Below are 13441 nucleotides of genomic sequence, written 5' to 3' on the forward strand. Positions count from 1 at the left end.
AATTTATGTTCCTGTCATTAAATCATTGACTTTGCAAAATCCTATGACGTCACAGGAGTATGGAACTACGTTAAAGTCCGCTAGTATGTCACCACTTTGTGACAGGTCTTTCCAAGGGACAAGAAGAACGTTGTCAGTGACCGAAAAGTAGGAAAATGGAGTGGGTGTTTCACTGGAATGTATCCGCGAGTTGTAAAAACGTCTTCTTTTTTATTTGAAACAATCTTGTGGATAAACTTTAAAATAAGTATCTATAAAACGTGAAAAAAACCGTTATGTATGCATGTTAAAAAGAAAGTATGCATGTTAAAAAGAAAGTCCTTTATACCTGGGTATAGACCCCCCTCTAATCTCCCTTGCTTCGACAATACTAGTATCATTTACCCACGAGTTCCATTTCGACGATCTCAATGTGAGATCATAGAGTTGATTGATTTTGAATGAGATCGTTGTCCTCTCCTGATCATAAACCCAGCACACTCGTAATTGTAAGAAAAGGTACTGATATTTACAAGGGAATAATTTATGGGTTATAGACTTAATATCAGGAAATATGTCCCCCAGAGGTCATCGCGCCGTAAAGTGGACCAAGCTTACGACGTCCACTTCTGAATTAGTCATTAACACATTTCTCATTACAATTTCTCATATGCACCTCTAATTCCAGATTCATTTATATTGACGGCAACACACGAAGAGTTTACCCTAAGTAAACACACGAAGTGTTTACTCCAATAATATTTGTAAACATATCATATGTGATGTCACAAAGTTACAGTGCGAGTTTTTACGACTCGGTAAAAAAAAAAACAAAAAAAAAACCGGGCACCATTCTTAGAATCTATAGTGGAAAATGTCAAAATATATCTGTTTGGACAATACTAATGAAAGTAAGTTCTACAGAACATGACAGTTTTTGTTTCTGAAAACATTTGCCTATGCAAAGTTACTGTTAGATGTTGAAACTTGAAAGGTAAACAACCGGCCTTGAATGATACATGCATTGCAAGGTTATACTAGAAATCAAGCATTTCAAAGGATACATGCCCTAGGGTTTGGCATAACTAGCACCTGTAGTTGTTGTTGTCGGTTCCTTTTTATTTACGTGCAGGTGTACGGGTATTATTCACACTAGTGGACCCCCTTCCAGATAGTTGGCTAGCTACATGCATGGTAGATCTCACCTCAAATCTCCATTTTTTCCGATCATGAGGGTCGGCAGTAGAGAGCTTCCACTCTCTGCGATCTTTCTCCGTCAGCTCTCTCCACGATATCATTGGCCGACCAACTCCACGCCTTCCAGGAACTTGTACATTGAGAGCGCACTTGACTGTACTGCTGGTTCTGACAACGTGGCCATACCAGCGGAGTCTTCTTTCCCTTAAGATGAGGTTGAGGTCTTCGAGACCAAGCCGCCCCAGCAATTCATTTGACCCTACAGTGGTCATATCTTCAAGCTTGATGTTACAGATATGTCTGTCACTGCGCTTTAGGCGATGGAGATTTGGCTTGGTCAGTGCCCAGGTCTCACTGGCATGGAGCATAGCTCTCCGTGCACAAGTGCTATACACTCGACCACGGGTCTTGTACGACAGGTGGCGTAATGTCAGAACCAGTCCAAACTGGGAGTCATCGATTGTCACTGCCTTATGAGGCTGTCCACAATCCTCTCCAGGACTTTCATGACTTGTTCTGTTAGTTTGAGTCCACAGTAGTTGCCCCTGTAAAGAGCATCATCCTTGCCCTTGTAGAGGCAGGCAATGGAGATATTCCCAGTCAGTGGGGACTTTGCCATCACGGACGATTTAGGATGCAAGGTCACGGATTATGGATACACCTGTGTCGCCTGCGGCTCTGGTCATCTCCACTACTACTGGTCCGGCTGCTCTACCCGACTTTTTCACCATATCAATTGTGATTGGGACAGATGATCCTTCCAGTGGTGGTTCATCGTTTAGGTTGATTGATTGCATCTTGTTTAACGTCCCTCTCGATATATACCAGTGAACTCGAAATAAACGACTCCACTGAGTCGTCCACGTCTATTTCTTTTTTATTTCAACAGTATTTTATTCATGTATATATAGAAAATACATACATAAATAGGATTAGGCAGTAAACACAATGCCTATATAAGCCCTCTCCACTTCTGCTTCATACTTAAATATTTTATTGAAAGTAGATATTAACGGCAAACTAAACAACTCAGCTTTATCACAGACGGGATGATTTCAGCTTCTCCATCGTCACCTTCCCATATTTATGTAGCAATATTCCATTATCACCTGTATATGGTGTTTATATATCTCAACTGATTCGATACACAAGAGCTTGTTCTGCTTATGGTCAGTTTTTAAATCGAAGCAGGCTACTGACAAACAAGTTGATGGTGGAGGGGTTCCAACAGTCTCGTTTGAAGTCAGCATTTCGCAAATTCTATGATCGTTATAACGATCTAGTTTGCCAATACAACCTATCATTGGGTCACACTTACTGTGACACGGGACCTCGGTTTTCAAGGTCATCTCCGAGTACCCACGACATTCACACCTGATGCCGAGCGTTTGGCGGTGGATCTGTCACTACCTGTTTTTTAACGACAAAGATTTGTCACGGCCGGGCTTCCACATGCGGGGCTAATGCACTTCTCTGAATCCCAGTCAAATTCCACATGAAGGAGCCTTTCATAATGCTCTATCTAAGCTTTCTCCTTTGCTTTTTGGTTCAGTGATATCTCACCTGCGTCATTCTTTACTGGTTTGTCGCTCACAACATCAACATTCTTCCTTCGCATCAGATTTGCAAGGCGGTGCACCTCTAAAGTCTTGGTATCTACAGTTTCGTATATCTGCTTTTCTGCCTCATAGCAAGCACGATGAACAGCTCGTCTGGATGTACGCTTGACCGCGCCATACACTGCTCTTGTGTCATTTCCGGACTTCCAGGCCTTATAAGCTATACGTTTAGCTGTGATAGTCTGTTCCACAGGGTTTTTCCATCACCAAGTTTCTCGCCGCCATCAGTAGGATCGTGTTATGCCACACATCTTCTCAGTTGTCTTCAGCAAACCTGTCTTGAGGTTAGCCCAGATTTCCTCAGTAGTGGCTCCGGCTCCCCTTGCTGAAGCCGATACATGCGATTAAAAGGCTTCCTGGAAGTATCTACAAGTTGCATGATCCTTGAGTTTTCATACTTTCAGGCGAGGTGTGAACTTGTGCTTGGCCTTGGGTGGCATGTCAATCAACATGTCACAAACTAGGAGCTGATGCTGTAGAAACTTCCTCACCAGGGATCACCTTTACATCTGCGCATGTTCTTACGAAACAGGATGAAGTCAATCTGTATTGCTGCGCCTCCAGACTTGTATGTTGCTAGGTGGTTGTCACGTTTCTTGAAGCAGAAGATCAAATGCCAGCGCATATTCTCATCCTGTGTCAGGCTCTGGTCTGCCATACACTACACCGCCATGCACTTCTCTGAATCCGGTGCAAATACTACTAATATGGCTGTTCCAGTCTCTGCATGGAATAAAGAAGTCAGATGCAGGGATTTTGACAATCACAGCACGTAGTAGGTCGTAAAAATGATCTGTTTGCACATCGCTGAGACCGCTCCGAGGTGCTTAGATAAACAAAATGTTGAGCACACGCCGGCCGACTAAGAGCTTCGCTAGGATGATCCTGTCAGAGACACGCTGAACATCAAATACCTTCTTGATCCACTCCACAGCTAAAAACACACCTACCACAGCCGTACCATTGTCATTTCCAGACCAGAAGAGCTTGTACTTGGAATCCTTTCCATTGATAGTGCAACAATGTCCACCTAGGTATCTTGTCTCCTGCACACAACAAACATCCATTCTTCGGCGAGTGTTTCCACCACCTCGCATACTCTTCCTCTCAGGGTGTTCACATTGAGAGTGCACACTCTGAACTTCTTCACGCGCTTGCTGGGTTTGCCGCAATGGCTCGACCCTGCCCCCCACACCTGAGAGGGGGTCAAGCTGAAGACATTATCAACATATCTCTGAAGTCTACCGGCACCGCTTATCGTTGATTCTGTAGATGATACTGCAGCCATAGGATATTGGAACGTGTATTTTCATGGAATCGCCTGTCCTGGCTGCCATCCCAACTCAGATCTTTACGGCATCTTGAGTTTCCGCCGTTCCCATATTTGGACGAAGTGCCTTGTCGTTGTCCTCTAAGTGAAGGATCCTCCGTCAAGCCACAGTAGCTACTGACACCAGATCATCAGTCTGTCAATGACTGCTGCTTTAAGCTCTGCCACCCAGGTTGTGGCAGCTCATAATCCAGAGGGGGGGGAGCTCTTCTACCAAGCTATTTACCCATAGTTGGAGATTGGATTGGTGAGTGCCAGAGCGTGTCCATGCGTAGGTGGGTTATGCACACTGCACCTGTAGGGCTCCGATCTACAGCAAGATCCATAGCTGTCAGTCTGGGGCGGCAAGGTACCCAGTTTCCAGTGTACACCTCTGGGAGGTTACGCTAGGGAGGCTTGTGCACTCGGCTCTCTTTTCATACCAAAATACTAGCTGGCGACTGATGCTGCAAGCAGGAAAATATGAAGCAAGTACTACTACATACTACCACACTATGTTAGCACTAGTACTAAATGCATCGCACATGCCTGTGTATACAGTATACACACCACACATCTGTTGATTGCGTCATTTCATGTACATAAGACAATCAACAAGAGGATTAAACCAACAACACAGTACAAAATCATTTCACACGCCACAACTAAAACAAATCGTTACCAGACCTGCCTATCGAAGCATCAGAGCTGCTTTTTTCCTTAAAAAATTCCGAAATAAAATTTCGCTACAACAATCAAACATGAATGATTTCATACATCAACAATTTTAACTTGCACACACTCGTAAGGATCCGTGGAAGTAGGGGCAAAGTTTTTGACATGTCAAAAAAAAATCCAGGGATTTCATTTTCCGTAAATAACTTGTAACAATCCGTAAGTATCGTAAACTGGTCGCAAGAACACGTAAACTGCTCGTAAAAATCCGTAAAACACTCGTAAAAAGTTTTTTTTACGAATCTTTGCGGCTAGTTTACGATATGTTACGGATAGTTTACGAGTTGTTCACGGATTATTACGAATGCCTAAGTGATATTTACGATTTCATTCACGTCGGGTTACAATCGTTTTACGGATTGTTCAGAGTCATTACGAGCACTTTACTTACAGACACGATTACTTTACAAGTACATACTTAAACTTTACGATTAAGGAAAGGTATAAAAGACACAAAATCTGACAGTTTCTATCATTTGCTATCAAGACATCAAAGAAGTTACACATCTTGCATACAATATACATACATGCTGTAACAAGTAATGTCAGTTGTCGAATGATGATACACAGCCAATTGCGAACACTTTTGAGTCAAAAACGTAAACAATCGTAACTAACTCCTAACTATTCGTAACAGCACGTTATCAACACGTTAACAGGTCGTGATTTACACGTAAAAGCTAAGCTAAATCGTTCCGTAATATACTCATAACAATCCCTTAAAAGCTCGTAAAATGTCGTAAATTGCTCGTATTTATCCGTGTTCACTCGGAACAAATCGTAAATGTGTGTCGTAATAGACCGTAAATGGCCCGTTAATACTCTTAAAATGTTCTTAAATAGCTCTTTAAAGTGTCTAAATCGTAACAATCCGTGTACTTTTACGGGTTTGTGGAATACGTAAGGATCCGTAAGAAAAATCCGTGAGTGTGAAGGTACCATTACTTAAAACACAGATCAAGCTTAATTCAAGACACATTTAAAACAAGAGAAATTTTTGGGACCTTTTTATGTACACAATTGTACCTTGCTCTTTAACAATTTATATTCCTCTTATCCTAGAGATGCTTCACACCCAAATTGGTAACAATTGGCCTTGTAGCTTTCAAGAAGTTAAAAATGTTAAATTGTTAAAGTACGGCACACAACCACAGAAAAGACCAATGACAATAGGTCACCTGAGTGACTCAGGTAACCTAAAAAATCACAAAAAGATGTCTAATTCCTTGGTTTTATTTTCTTTTTTTGTTTTTTATAACTAAATTTTTCTTTCCTTTTCTTCAGTGACTTTTTGTCATACTGCTTTGGGTGACTTTTCTGAAACCATGACTTCTTTGATGGATGCTTGCTGGAGTCTATTTCTCCTTGTCTGCAATAAGAAAGGAGTTAGAATGCAATTTTGAACAAGAGGTCCATGGTCCACAATGCTCACCTGTGTCACCCTGCTCATATGTAGATGAAGCTTGGAATACTAAAAATGGCTCTACAATAAGCCAAAACCACCCATTAAACAATTACATATATATACACTAAGTGTCTAAGGATGCTTGCATTTAAAAAAAAAACAATAATCCGTTTGTTGTTGTTGGAACCAATCTTTTTTTTCAATCTCTCTAGTAGACCCACTTTAGTCCAGCTGGTCATTAAGAATTCATACAAATATCACTCTCTACAACTTGTAGATATTTTAACATTTACATTACATGGGGATGCATGTGTATCATTTAGCCAAGATTCTACATAAGACTTTTAACCCCCTCACAAGGCCCCATCCATCATCACAATGTTTGGGATCCTGTGTTCACACCTGGCTTAGGTGTGGACACAGGACTTCTGATATTGTTCACACATGGTCGAGGGTGGACACAGGACCTCTGACATTGTGAAGATGGGCCCCATCCTGACCACAGGAACCAAAATTCAAACAAATTTAAATCTAACGGAACATGAGGATGTTTGCATATTGTTTTGACAAATTGTAACTTCCCTCCCCATAATTCCTTAAGCAAGTATTTGAACACTTTTGTAACATAAGTTTATCATTTCTGACCTAGTGATTTTAGACAACAAAATTTTCAAAGGACCACACTCTAACTTTGCTGTTTCCTAATTATCTCCCCTCTGGAAAAGACATCATCCTTTACCAAAGGATACTTTGCACCTGTTCAGTTGAAATTGAACCAGTTGTTCCGGAGAAGAAGTTAAAACTACGAATAGTTAATTAAACAACATCAGTGACTACAATGACACACAGACAGACCATGAATTTTGATCAGAGAAGCTAACATAAGCCAATGGCCTCAGTAAGCTAAAAAGATAGCAGGGTTGTATGTGCAATTCCTCAGTTCTGACTTCTTAGTGTGTTCACATCTGTACCTTAAACATTCAAAAATAATTCACATTTTCTTCTTCAATACAATCTAAAATTTCTAAAGGGAAAAAAATAAAAGTATCCATGGTTACATGTAACAATCGATTCTTAAAATAATATACCGTAATGATCCTATGTTCTTATCCTGATTCATATATTAAATGATATACTGTAATGATCCTATGTTCTTATCCTGATTCATATATTAAATAATATACTGTAATGATCCTATGTTCTTATCCTGATTCATATATTAAATGATATACAGAAAAGCTTGCACGAGTCTATAGCTCTTGTGAGACCCAACTATATGCAATACTGAATAAGGGAGATAACAAACTAAATAAAAGCAGTAAGTAATGGGACCAATTTTTTCACACTATTACCATTAAACAGGGAATCTAAAAGTTAACAGGGGATGCTTACTCCTCATACGCACCTGATCCCATCTCTGGTGTTGTCAGCTGTCCATGTTTTGTATCACTGTTTGCTACATTCATTTTTACATTAATATATCAGTGTTACAGAGGAAATAGTGAGGCTTTTACACTAATACCTTTTCTTTAGTTTCTTTAGAGATTTCTTCAGTTTTTCATCACTTAAGCTCATGTTGTCATTATCACATTTCGCTCCATCATCTTCAGACTGTGACAAAATCAATAATTGATTTCTAACAGGAATCTTGATTAGACACATTATCAAAATTTATTTTTATATGAAATACAACATTCAGTTTACAAAATATTGCAAAATAGCCAAATGCATACATCAAAATTTATTTTTAACTAATCACAAAAATAATTCTTGAACTGATTTGATACGCAAGAGCTTGTTCTGCATATGATAAGTTTTTAAATCGAGGTAGGCTACTGACAAACAAGTTGATGGTGCAGGGGTTTCAACAGTCTTGTTTAAAATCAGCATTTCGCAAATTCTATGGTTGTTAAAATGATCTTGTTTGCCAGTACAACCTATCCTTAGGTCAAATGCTGTCTGACTTGTTTCATACAGATTGTTAGTCCGTTCTTGGCACACAGATTTTGATTACCGATTACTTTGTTTACATGATCAAGATATAGGGCTCACGGCAGGTGTGACCGGTCAACAGGGGATGCTTACTCCTCATGGGCACCTAATCCCACCTCTAGTATATCCAGGGGTCCGTGTTTGCCCAACTCTCTATTATGTATTGCTTATAGGAGTTATGAGATTGATCACTGTTCGTTATCTTCACTTTTCTTGAAAGATTTAATTAAACACATTAAGAAACATTTGAAACTGCAAACCTTGTTTACACCCAGTCTTAGTCCACTGTGGCCTGCAAGATCTATCTCCGAGATGTCCGTCACAGTAACTGTGTGAGAAGGTAGATCCACCACCGAAGTTTCTACATCTCCAATGCTGTTCAGATCTGGTAACTTGGACTTCTTCCTCCCTGTGAAGCTCTGGCTCTTCATCATCAGCTCTTTTCTCTATAAATTGATAAGTTGATTAAAAACTGTTTTATGTGTACAGAATTAAGTCAAAACTTCTTTGTTATATGACGGAGTGAGAACAGAGAAATGTGTTGGGCAAATTGGAACTAAAACCTGTTATGTCTGGCAAATAATGAAAATGGTTTCCAAACTCACAACTCATATATACAATAAAATCCAGAGATGTTAATGACTCCTCAGTCAACGAGATGGTAAACAGTTATATGCATACTATAATTTGTTTTAAAACTTTTAAAAAAAAATAATACAATCATCTAAATTATTTTCAATTTTCAATTGATGTTCACTGTCAGAAATAAATGCAAATACTGTTCTTTAACTGGACAAAATGCTATAATATTGCAAATACTGCTCTTTCCTCACATTACCACAAATGTGAAACCAACATTACACATGTGAGACAGCCATGTGAGATTTTCCTGTCTTACAGTTACACTGCTATGACATCATGTATTTCCTGTCTTACATTGCTATGATACGAGGGCGAGTCAATAAGTAACCAGCCTATCCCATTTCCGATTGGCAGAGACGGTCACGATTTTCATGCCTTATTTCAATACATGTTTTATATACCTGGGTACAAAATTGCACGCGTATCGAGTTATTCTTTAATAAGATATTGAATGTCAAACATGGCTAGTGATGCAAAGGCATGCTTTTCATCTAGAGTTGAGTACTGTGCTATAATTTGGTACTTGTATTTAAACGGTAAAACAGGCAAGGAAATACACGGCGAGTTAGTAGATATTTATAGGTATTCTGCACCATCTTATGCTCAGGTCAAATTCTGGGATGGGGAATTCAAACGTGGTAGAACGTCTTTAGAAGATGAAACCAGGTCTGGACACCGACTGGATGCCACCGACGAAGAAAGGTGTAAGAAAGTTCAGGATCTGGTATACTCTGATAGGCGAATTCAGATGGAAAAAATAGTGCAGGCATTAGGCATTTCACATGGTAGCGTTTCAACAATCTTACATGATCGTTTAGGTATGCACAAGCTAACAGCCCGTTGGGTCCCCAAATCCCTTAGTGATGAGCAAATGGCCACTAAAGCATCAGTATGCAGCGCCTTGTTGAAGCGTTTTAGGTCAAAAGATGATTTTCTTTTGCATCTGGTGACTGTAGATGAGACTTGGGTTCATTATTATGAGCCAGAGAATAAAGCTCAGAGTCGTCAGTGGGTAGAGCCTGGGTCCCCGAGGCTAAAGAAGTTCAAGACACAATCATCTACTGGCAAGGTGATGACCACAGTATTTTGGGATGCAAAAGGCGTTATTATGTTGGACTTTTTACCCAAGAGAAATACAATAACTGGAGTGTACTATGCAAACTTGCTAGACCAGCTGAGAACCGCCATCCGTGAAACTCTCTAAAGGTGTTTTGCTGCAACAGGACAACGCGAGAGTCCACTTTTGCAATGGATGCTGTAGAGCGAAACGGGTATGAATTAATACCACATCCTGTCTATTTGCCTGACCTAGCTCCTAGTGACTTCTTCCTATTCCCAAACTTGAAAAAGGATATCCCTGGACGCCATTTCCGGTCTGACGAAGAAGTCATGAGGGCAGTTGAGAAGTGGGTTAATGGAAAGGACCCTGACTTTTTCAGTTCTAGGCCGATGACACTTGAACATCGTTGGTCTAAGTGCATCACACTAGAGGGCAATTACATCGAAAAAGAAGAGGTGGATCTCAACCGGATATAAGTTAGGCTGTTTATTTATTGAATCGCCCTCGTATCATGTATTTTCTATGATTTACTTTACATATAGAAGCAAAATATTTTGTATTGTTTTCTTCGAATTTCGATGTGTTATAGCATCCAGGGGGACAGCCTTGGTTGTTTTTTTTAGCTTGCATATAAACTTGATAAAGTACATATCATTTTCAGGAATGTTCTTTCAGACTTGATTGTTCAATTAATTTTTGCATTTTCAAGTTCAAATGAGGATTTCAATGATTTTAAATCTTCTCACAGAGCTCCTGAATTAATGCACTAAACTGTGGATAAAATGTGAGAAAAATAATCCTTCATTTTCACTCCTGTGAGATAAGGAAATTCCATCTTAATAGGGACAAGATTCACTGTCTAAGACTCAGCAAAGCCTCATTCTAGATTGCAAATCTTGTCCCCTCGGTGGAATTTCCCAATCCCAAACTTGTACTAATGGACGATATCCAACATGTTGTAAGGCATAAGAAGCAAAAAAGTTTACAAACCTCATGAAGAATTGATAATTAAACTTTTAGGACGAGTAAAACCTAAGACATGCATTGTTTCTTTGCCAAACACTTGGCATTTAAAAGTGAGAATCACGGGTCTTTCAGATATGACCTTAAAAATAATGGAGATCCTGTGTCGCGGTAGGCGTTGGCATGCTAAAGAATCCCCACTGCTACGGCCCTTAGAGCTAAGCATAGGTCTAAATTTGTGGTACTTCACCCGTAATTGTTTCTTTTAAAACATTGGCTTATTGGAGAAAAGAATTTAATTTTCTTTGAGATGTATATATGTGGTTATAAAATAAATCATTGTGTACGGTGCACTCCATGTTTGTGGAAAGGAAAATGGACTAAAATCTACGCTGAAAAATAATGTTACGTTTTCCACAACTTGTAAATGTACATATTATCCCTGCTATTATATCCCTGAAACTTTTTTGGCATCAAAGTTTTTTCCACAGTAGGTATGCTATTCACAACGTCAACAAGCCTCTTTTCAAAATAAAGATATCATAAGAAATGTTTGTCAAAATAACTATGATAAGCCTAAACATAAAACATTCTTTGCACCTTGGCCATCCTTTGCTGGAGCCTGGTGTCTCCCATTCAAACTGGAATCTTAATTTTCAATGGCATCCAAGTAACTCAATATTCTCATGTAAATTGTTACCGTACTGTCTGTATCTCTATCAATGTTTAGTAGAACTTCCCTAAAACTGCTGAACCACCCTTAAATAAGTTAGGTAAATGGTATATAATCATTTTGAGATAATCAAGTGTAGAGAAAGTATTGCAGTCCTCCATACGACTGCTACTGATGACAAGTTATCGCTACACGAATGCCTCATTACATGCATCTATCAACACTTTAAAAATTCCCTGTTAATTACCTGTTGTTTCAAGGCTTTCATGTTTTCCTTAAGTTTCTTTTCCTTTTCATCCTTAGCATGTTGCTGTCTCTCTTTCTTTCTCTTCCGAAATCCAGTCAAATACTCACTATTCATAAAAACCAAAAACAGTGAGTTTGTGAAAATGCCACCTACTGTAGATTCCTGACTAAAAGCGAGGAATTAATATCACCTGAATCTTTCACTTTACATGGCAGTGTCTCTACATCCATGATCTACACGAACGATAACTCTCATCAAAGAATTATGAGTATTCATCGGTATGCTTTAACAAGTTTTAACTGGTCATGTCAACATAAAAGAAATCCTGTCAGTGAAACAAAAGTTGCACATAAATAATATATAGGACAAAAAATATGGTAACTGTTTAGTTATCAAATAAACAAAGCAGAACCATTTCTTTACACGTCAGGCAAGATTTGCTCTCTATCAACCAGCGACTTTGATCTCCTACTTTCTTGTACAGCTGTGACGGCAGGAAAAATGAACACATGATAGTTTTACATCAACTTTGAGGAAATGGTTTACATATACACTGTATGCAGGTTTGGGCATAGAATGGTCCTTCAGAAACGCGCAGATAACTTCAATCTTTCGTATATTATATACTAGTTCTGCCTTTCATCTTCTAAAATAATATCTCTCACAAAGTTGTGCATACAACATTCATCAAAATGAAATAGACTTTCTTTCAAACAATTTAAAATCATTCTTGGGCTATAGCATAAAGAATTAACAGGTATTGATTTGCCTGCTAAGGAGGGATGTACGCATTATCATAATAGTGAGACAATCTCCGCTTTCAGCAGTTGAGGGAATTGTGTACAACCTGTTTTATTTATACTGAACAGACGAGTGAACTTAGCCGCAGTTAGCCGTTCTCTACCATCAGCTCATACATTCTAAGAGAGTAACGAATGACAACTCTGCATGGGAGTTAGCGAGCAAGTATTAAGTAAGTGTTTAGGGCTCGAAATTAACATGACTGGTTAAAAGTCTGACGGAATGACTAACATTTGTTTCAGTCAAGTCCGATGGGACCAAGTCAATTTTCTAAAACTTCATTTTGGAAAACATGCTTATGGAATCTTAAACACTCATTTAGCATTCCTCTGTAGATACCAGACGAACCCGATTAGTAAATATAAATATCACATTTCATTACATAGTGTTCAAATATTGTCTGAGCTATAACTCATAAATAAGGCATTAAATTCCATAATTTTATTTTAATAAAGTTTTATTATTTCCGGAAAACTCTCGTTTACTGGTAAATTTTTACGCGGACTGGTTGAAATTATACCCTATCAGTAAGGCTGGACTGGTGACATAAAAAGTTAAGTTTCCAACCCTGGCATGGCCTGCGCCTGGTGTTTAACGGTTTCACTTTTCTATTCAACATAAGATATTCACGAAAGAAAAAAAACACATATAATAATTAAATACTAGGTATAAATTTACATCCGATCCTGTTCATTGAAGACGAGAAACTGCTTTGTTTTCCTGTTCTTTTTGCTCCTGCGCTTTGAAACCTCCATGTCAGCTCGAATTTCCTTCAAGATAGCGTACCATTTGTTAACTCGTTAATAGTTGTTTCGGACA

At 39.0% G+C, this 13441-nt stretch overlaps 1 protein-coding gene across 1 annotated transcript in view; it reads right to left on the reverse strand.

Moving 5' to 3' along the window:
• LOC125671588 (guanylate cyclase 32E-like) overlaps nucleotides 1–13441 on the reverse strand; it is a 66655-nt gene extending 53214 nt beyond the window's left edge. The window contains exons 1-4 of the mRNA XM_048907401.2: nucleotides 13301–13441; nucleotides 11822–11927; nucleotides 8497–8682; nucleotides 7767–7855 (exon numbers count right to left, since the gene is read on the reverse strand). Coding sequence (XP_048763358.1) covers nucleotides 7767–7855; nucleotides 8497–8682; nucleotides 11822–11927; nucleotides 13301–13377 — 458 coding nt within the window. The 5' untranslated portion in view covers nucleotides 13378–13441. The remainder of the gene's footprint in view (nucleotides 1–7766; nucleotides 7856–8496; nucleotides 8683–11821; nucleotides 11928–13300) is intronic.

Source organism: Ostrea edulis, chromosome 4 (genome assembly GCF_947568905.1).
Source record: "Ostrea edulis chromosome 4, xbOstEdul1.1, whole genome shotgun sequence".
Classification (NCBI taxonomy): Eukaryota; Metazoa; Mollusca; class Bivalvia; order Ostreida; family Ostreidae; genus Ostrea; species Ostrea edulis.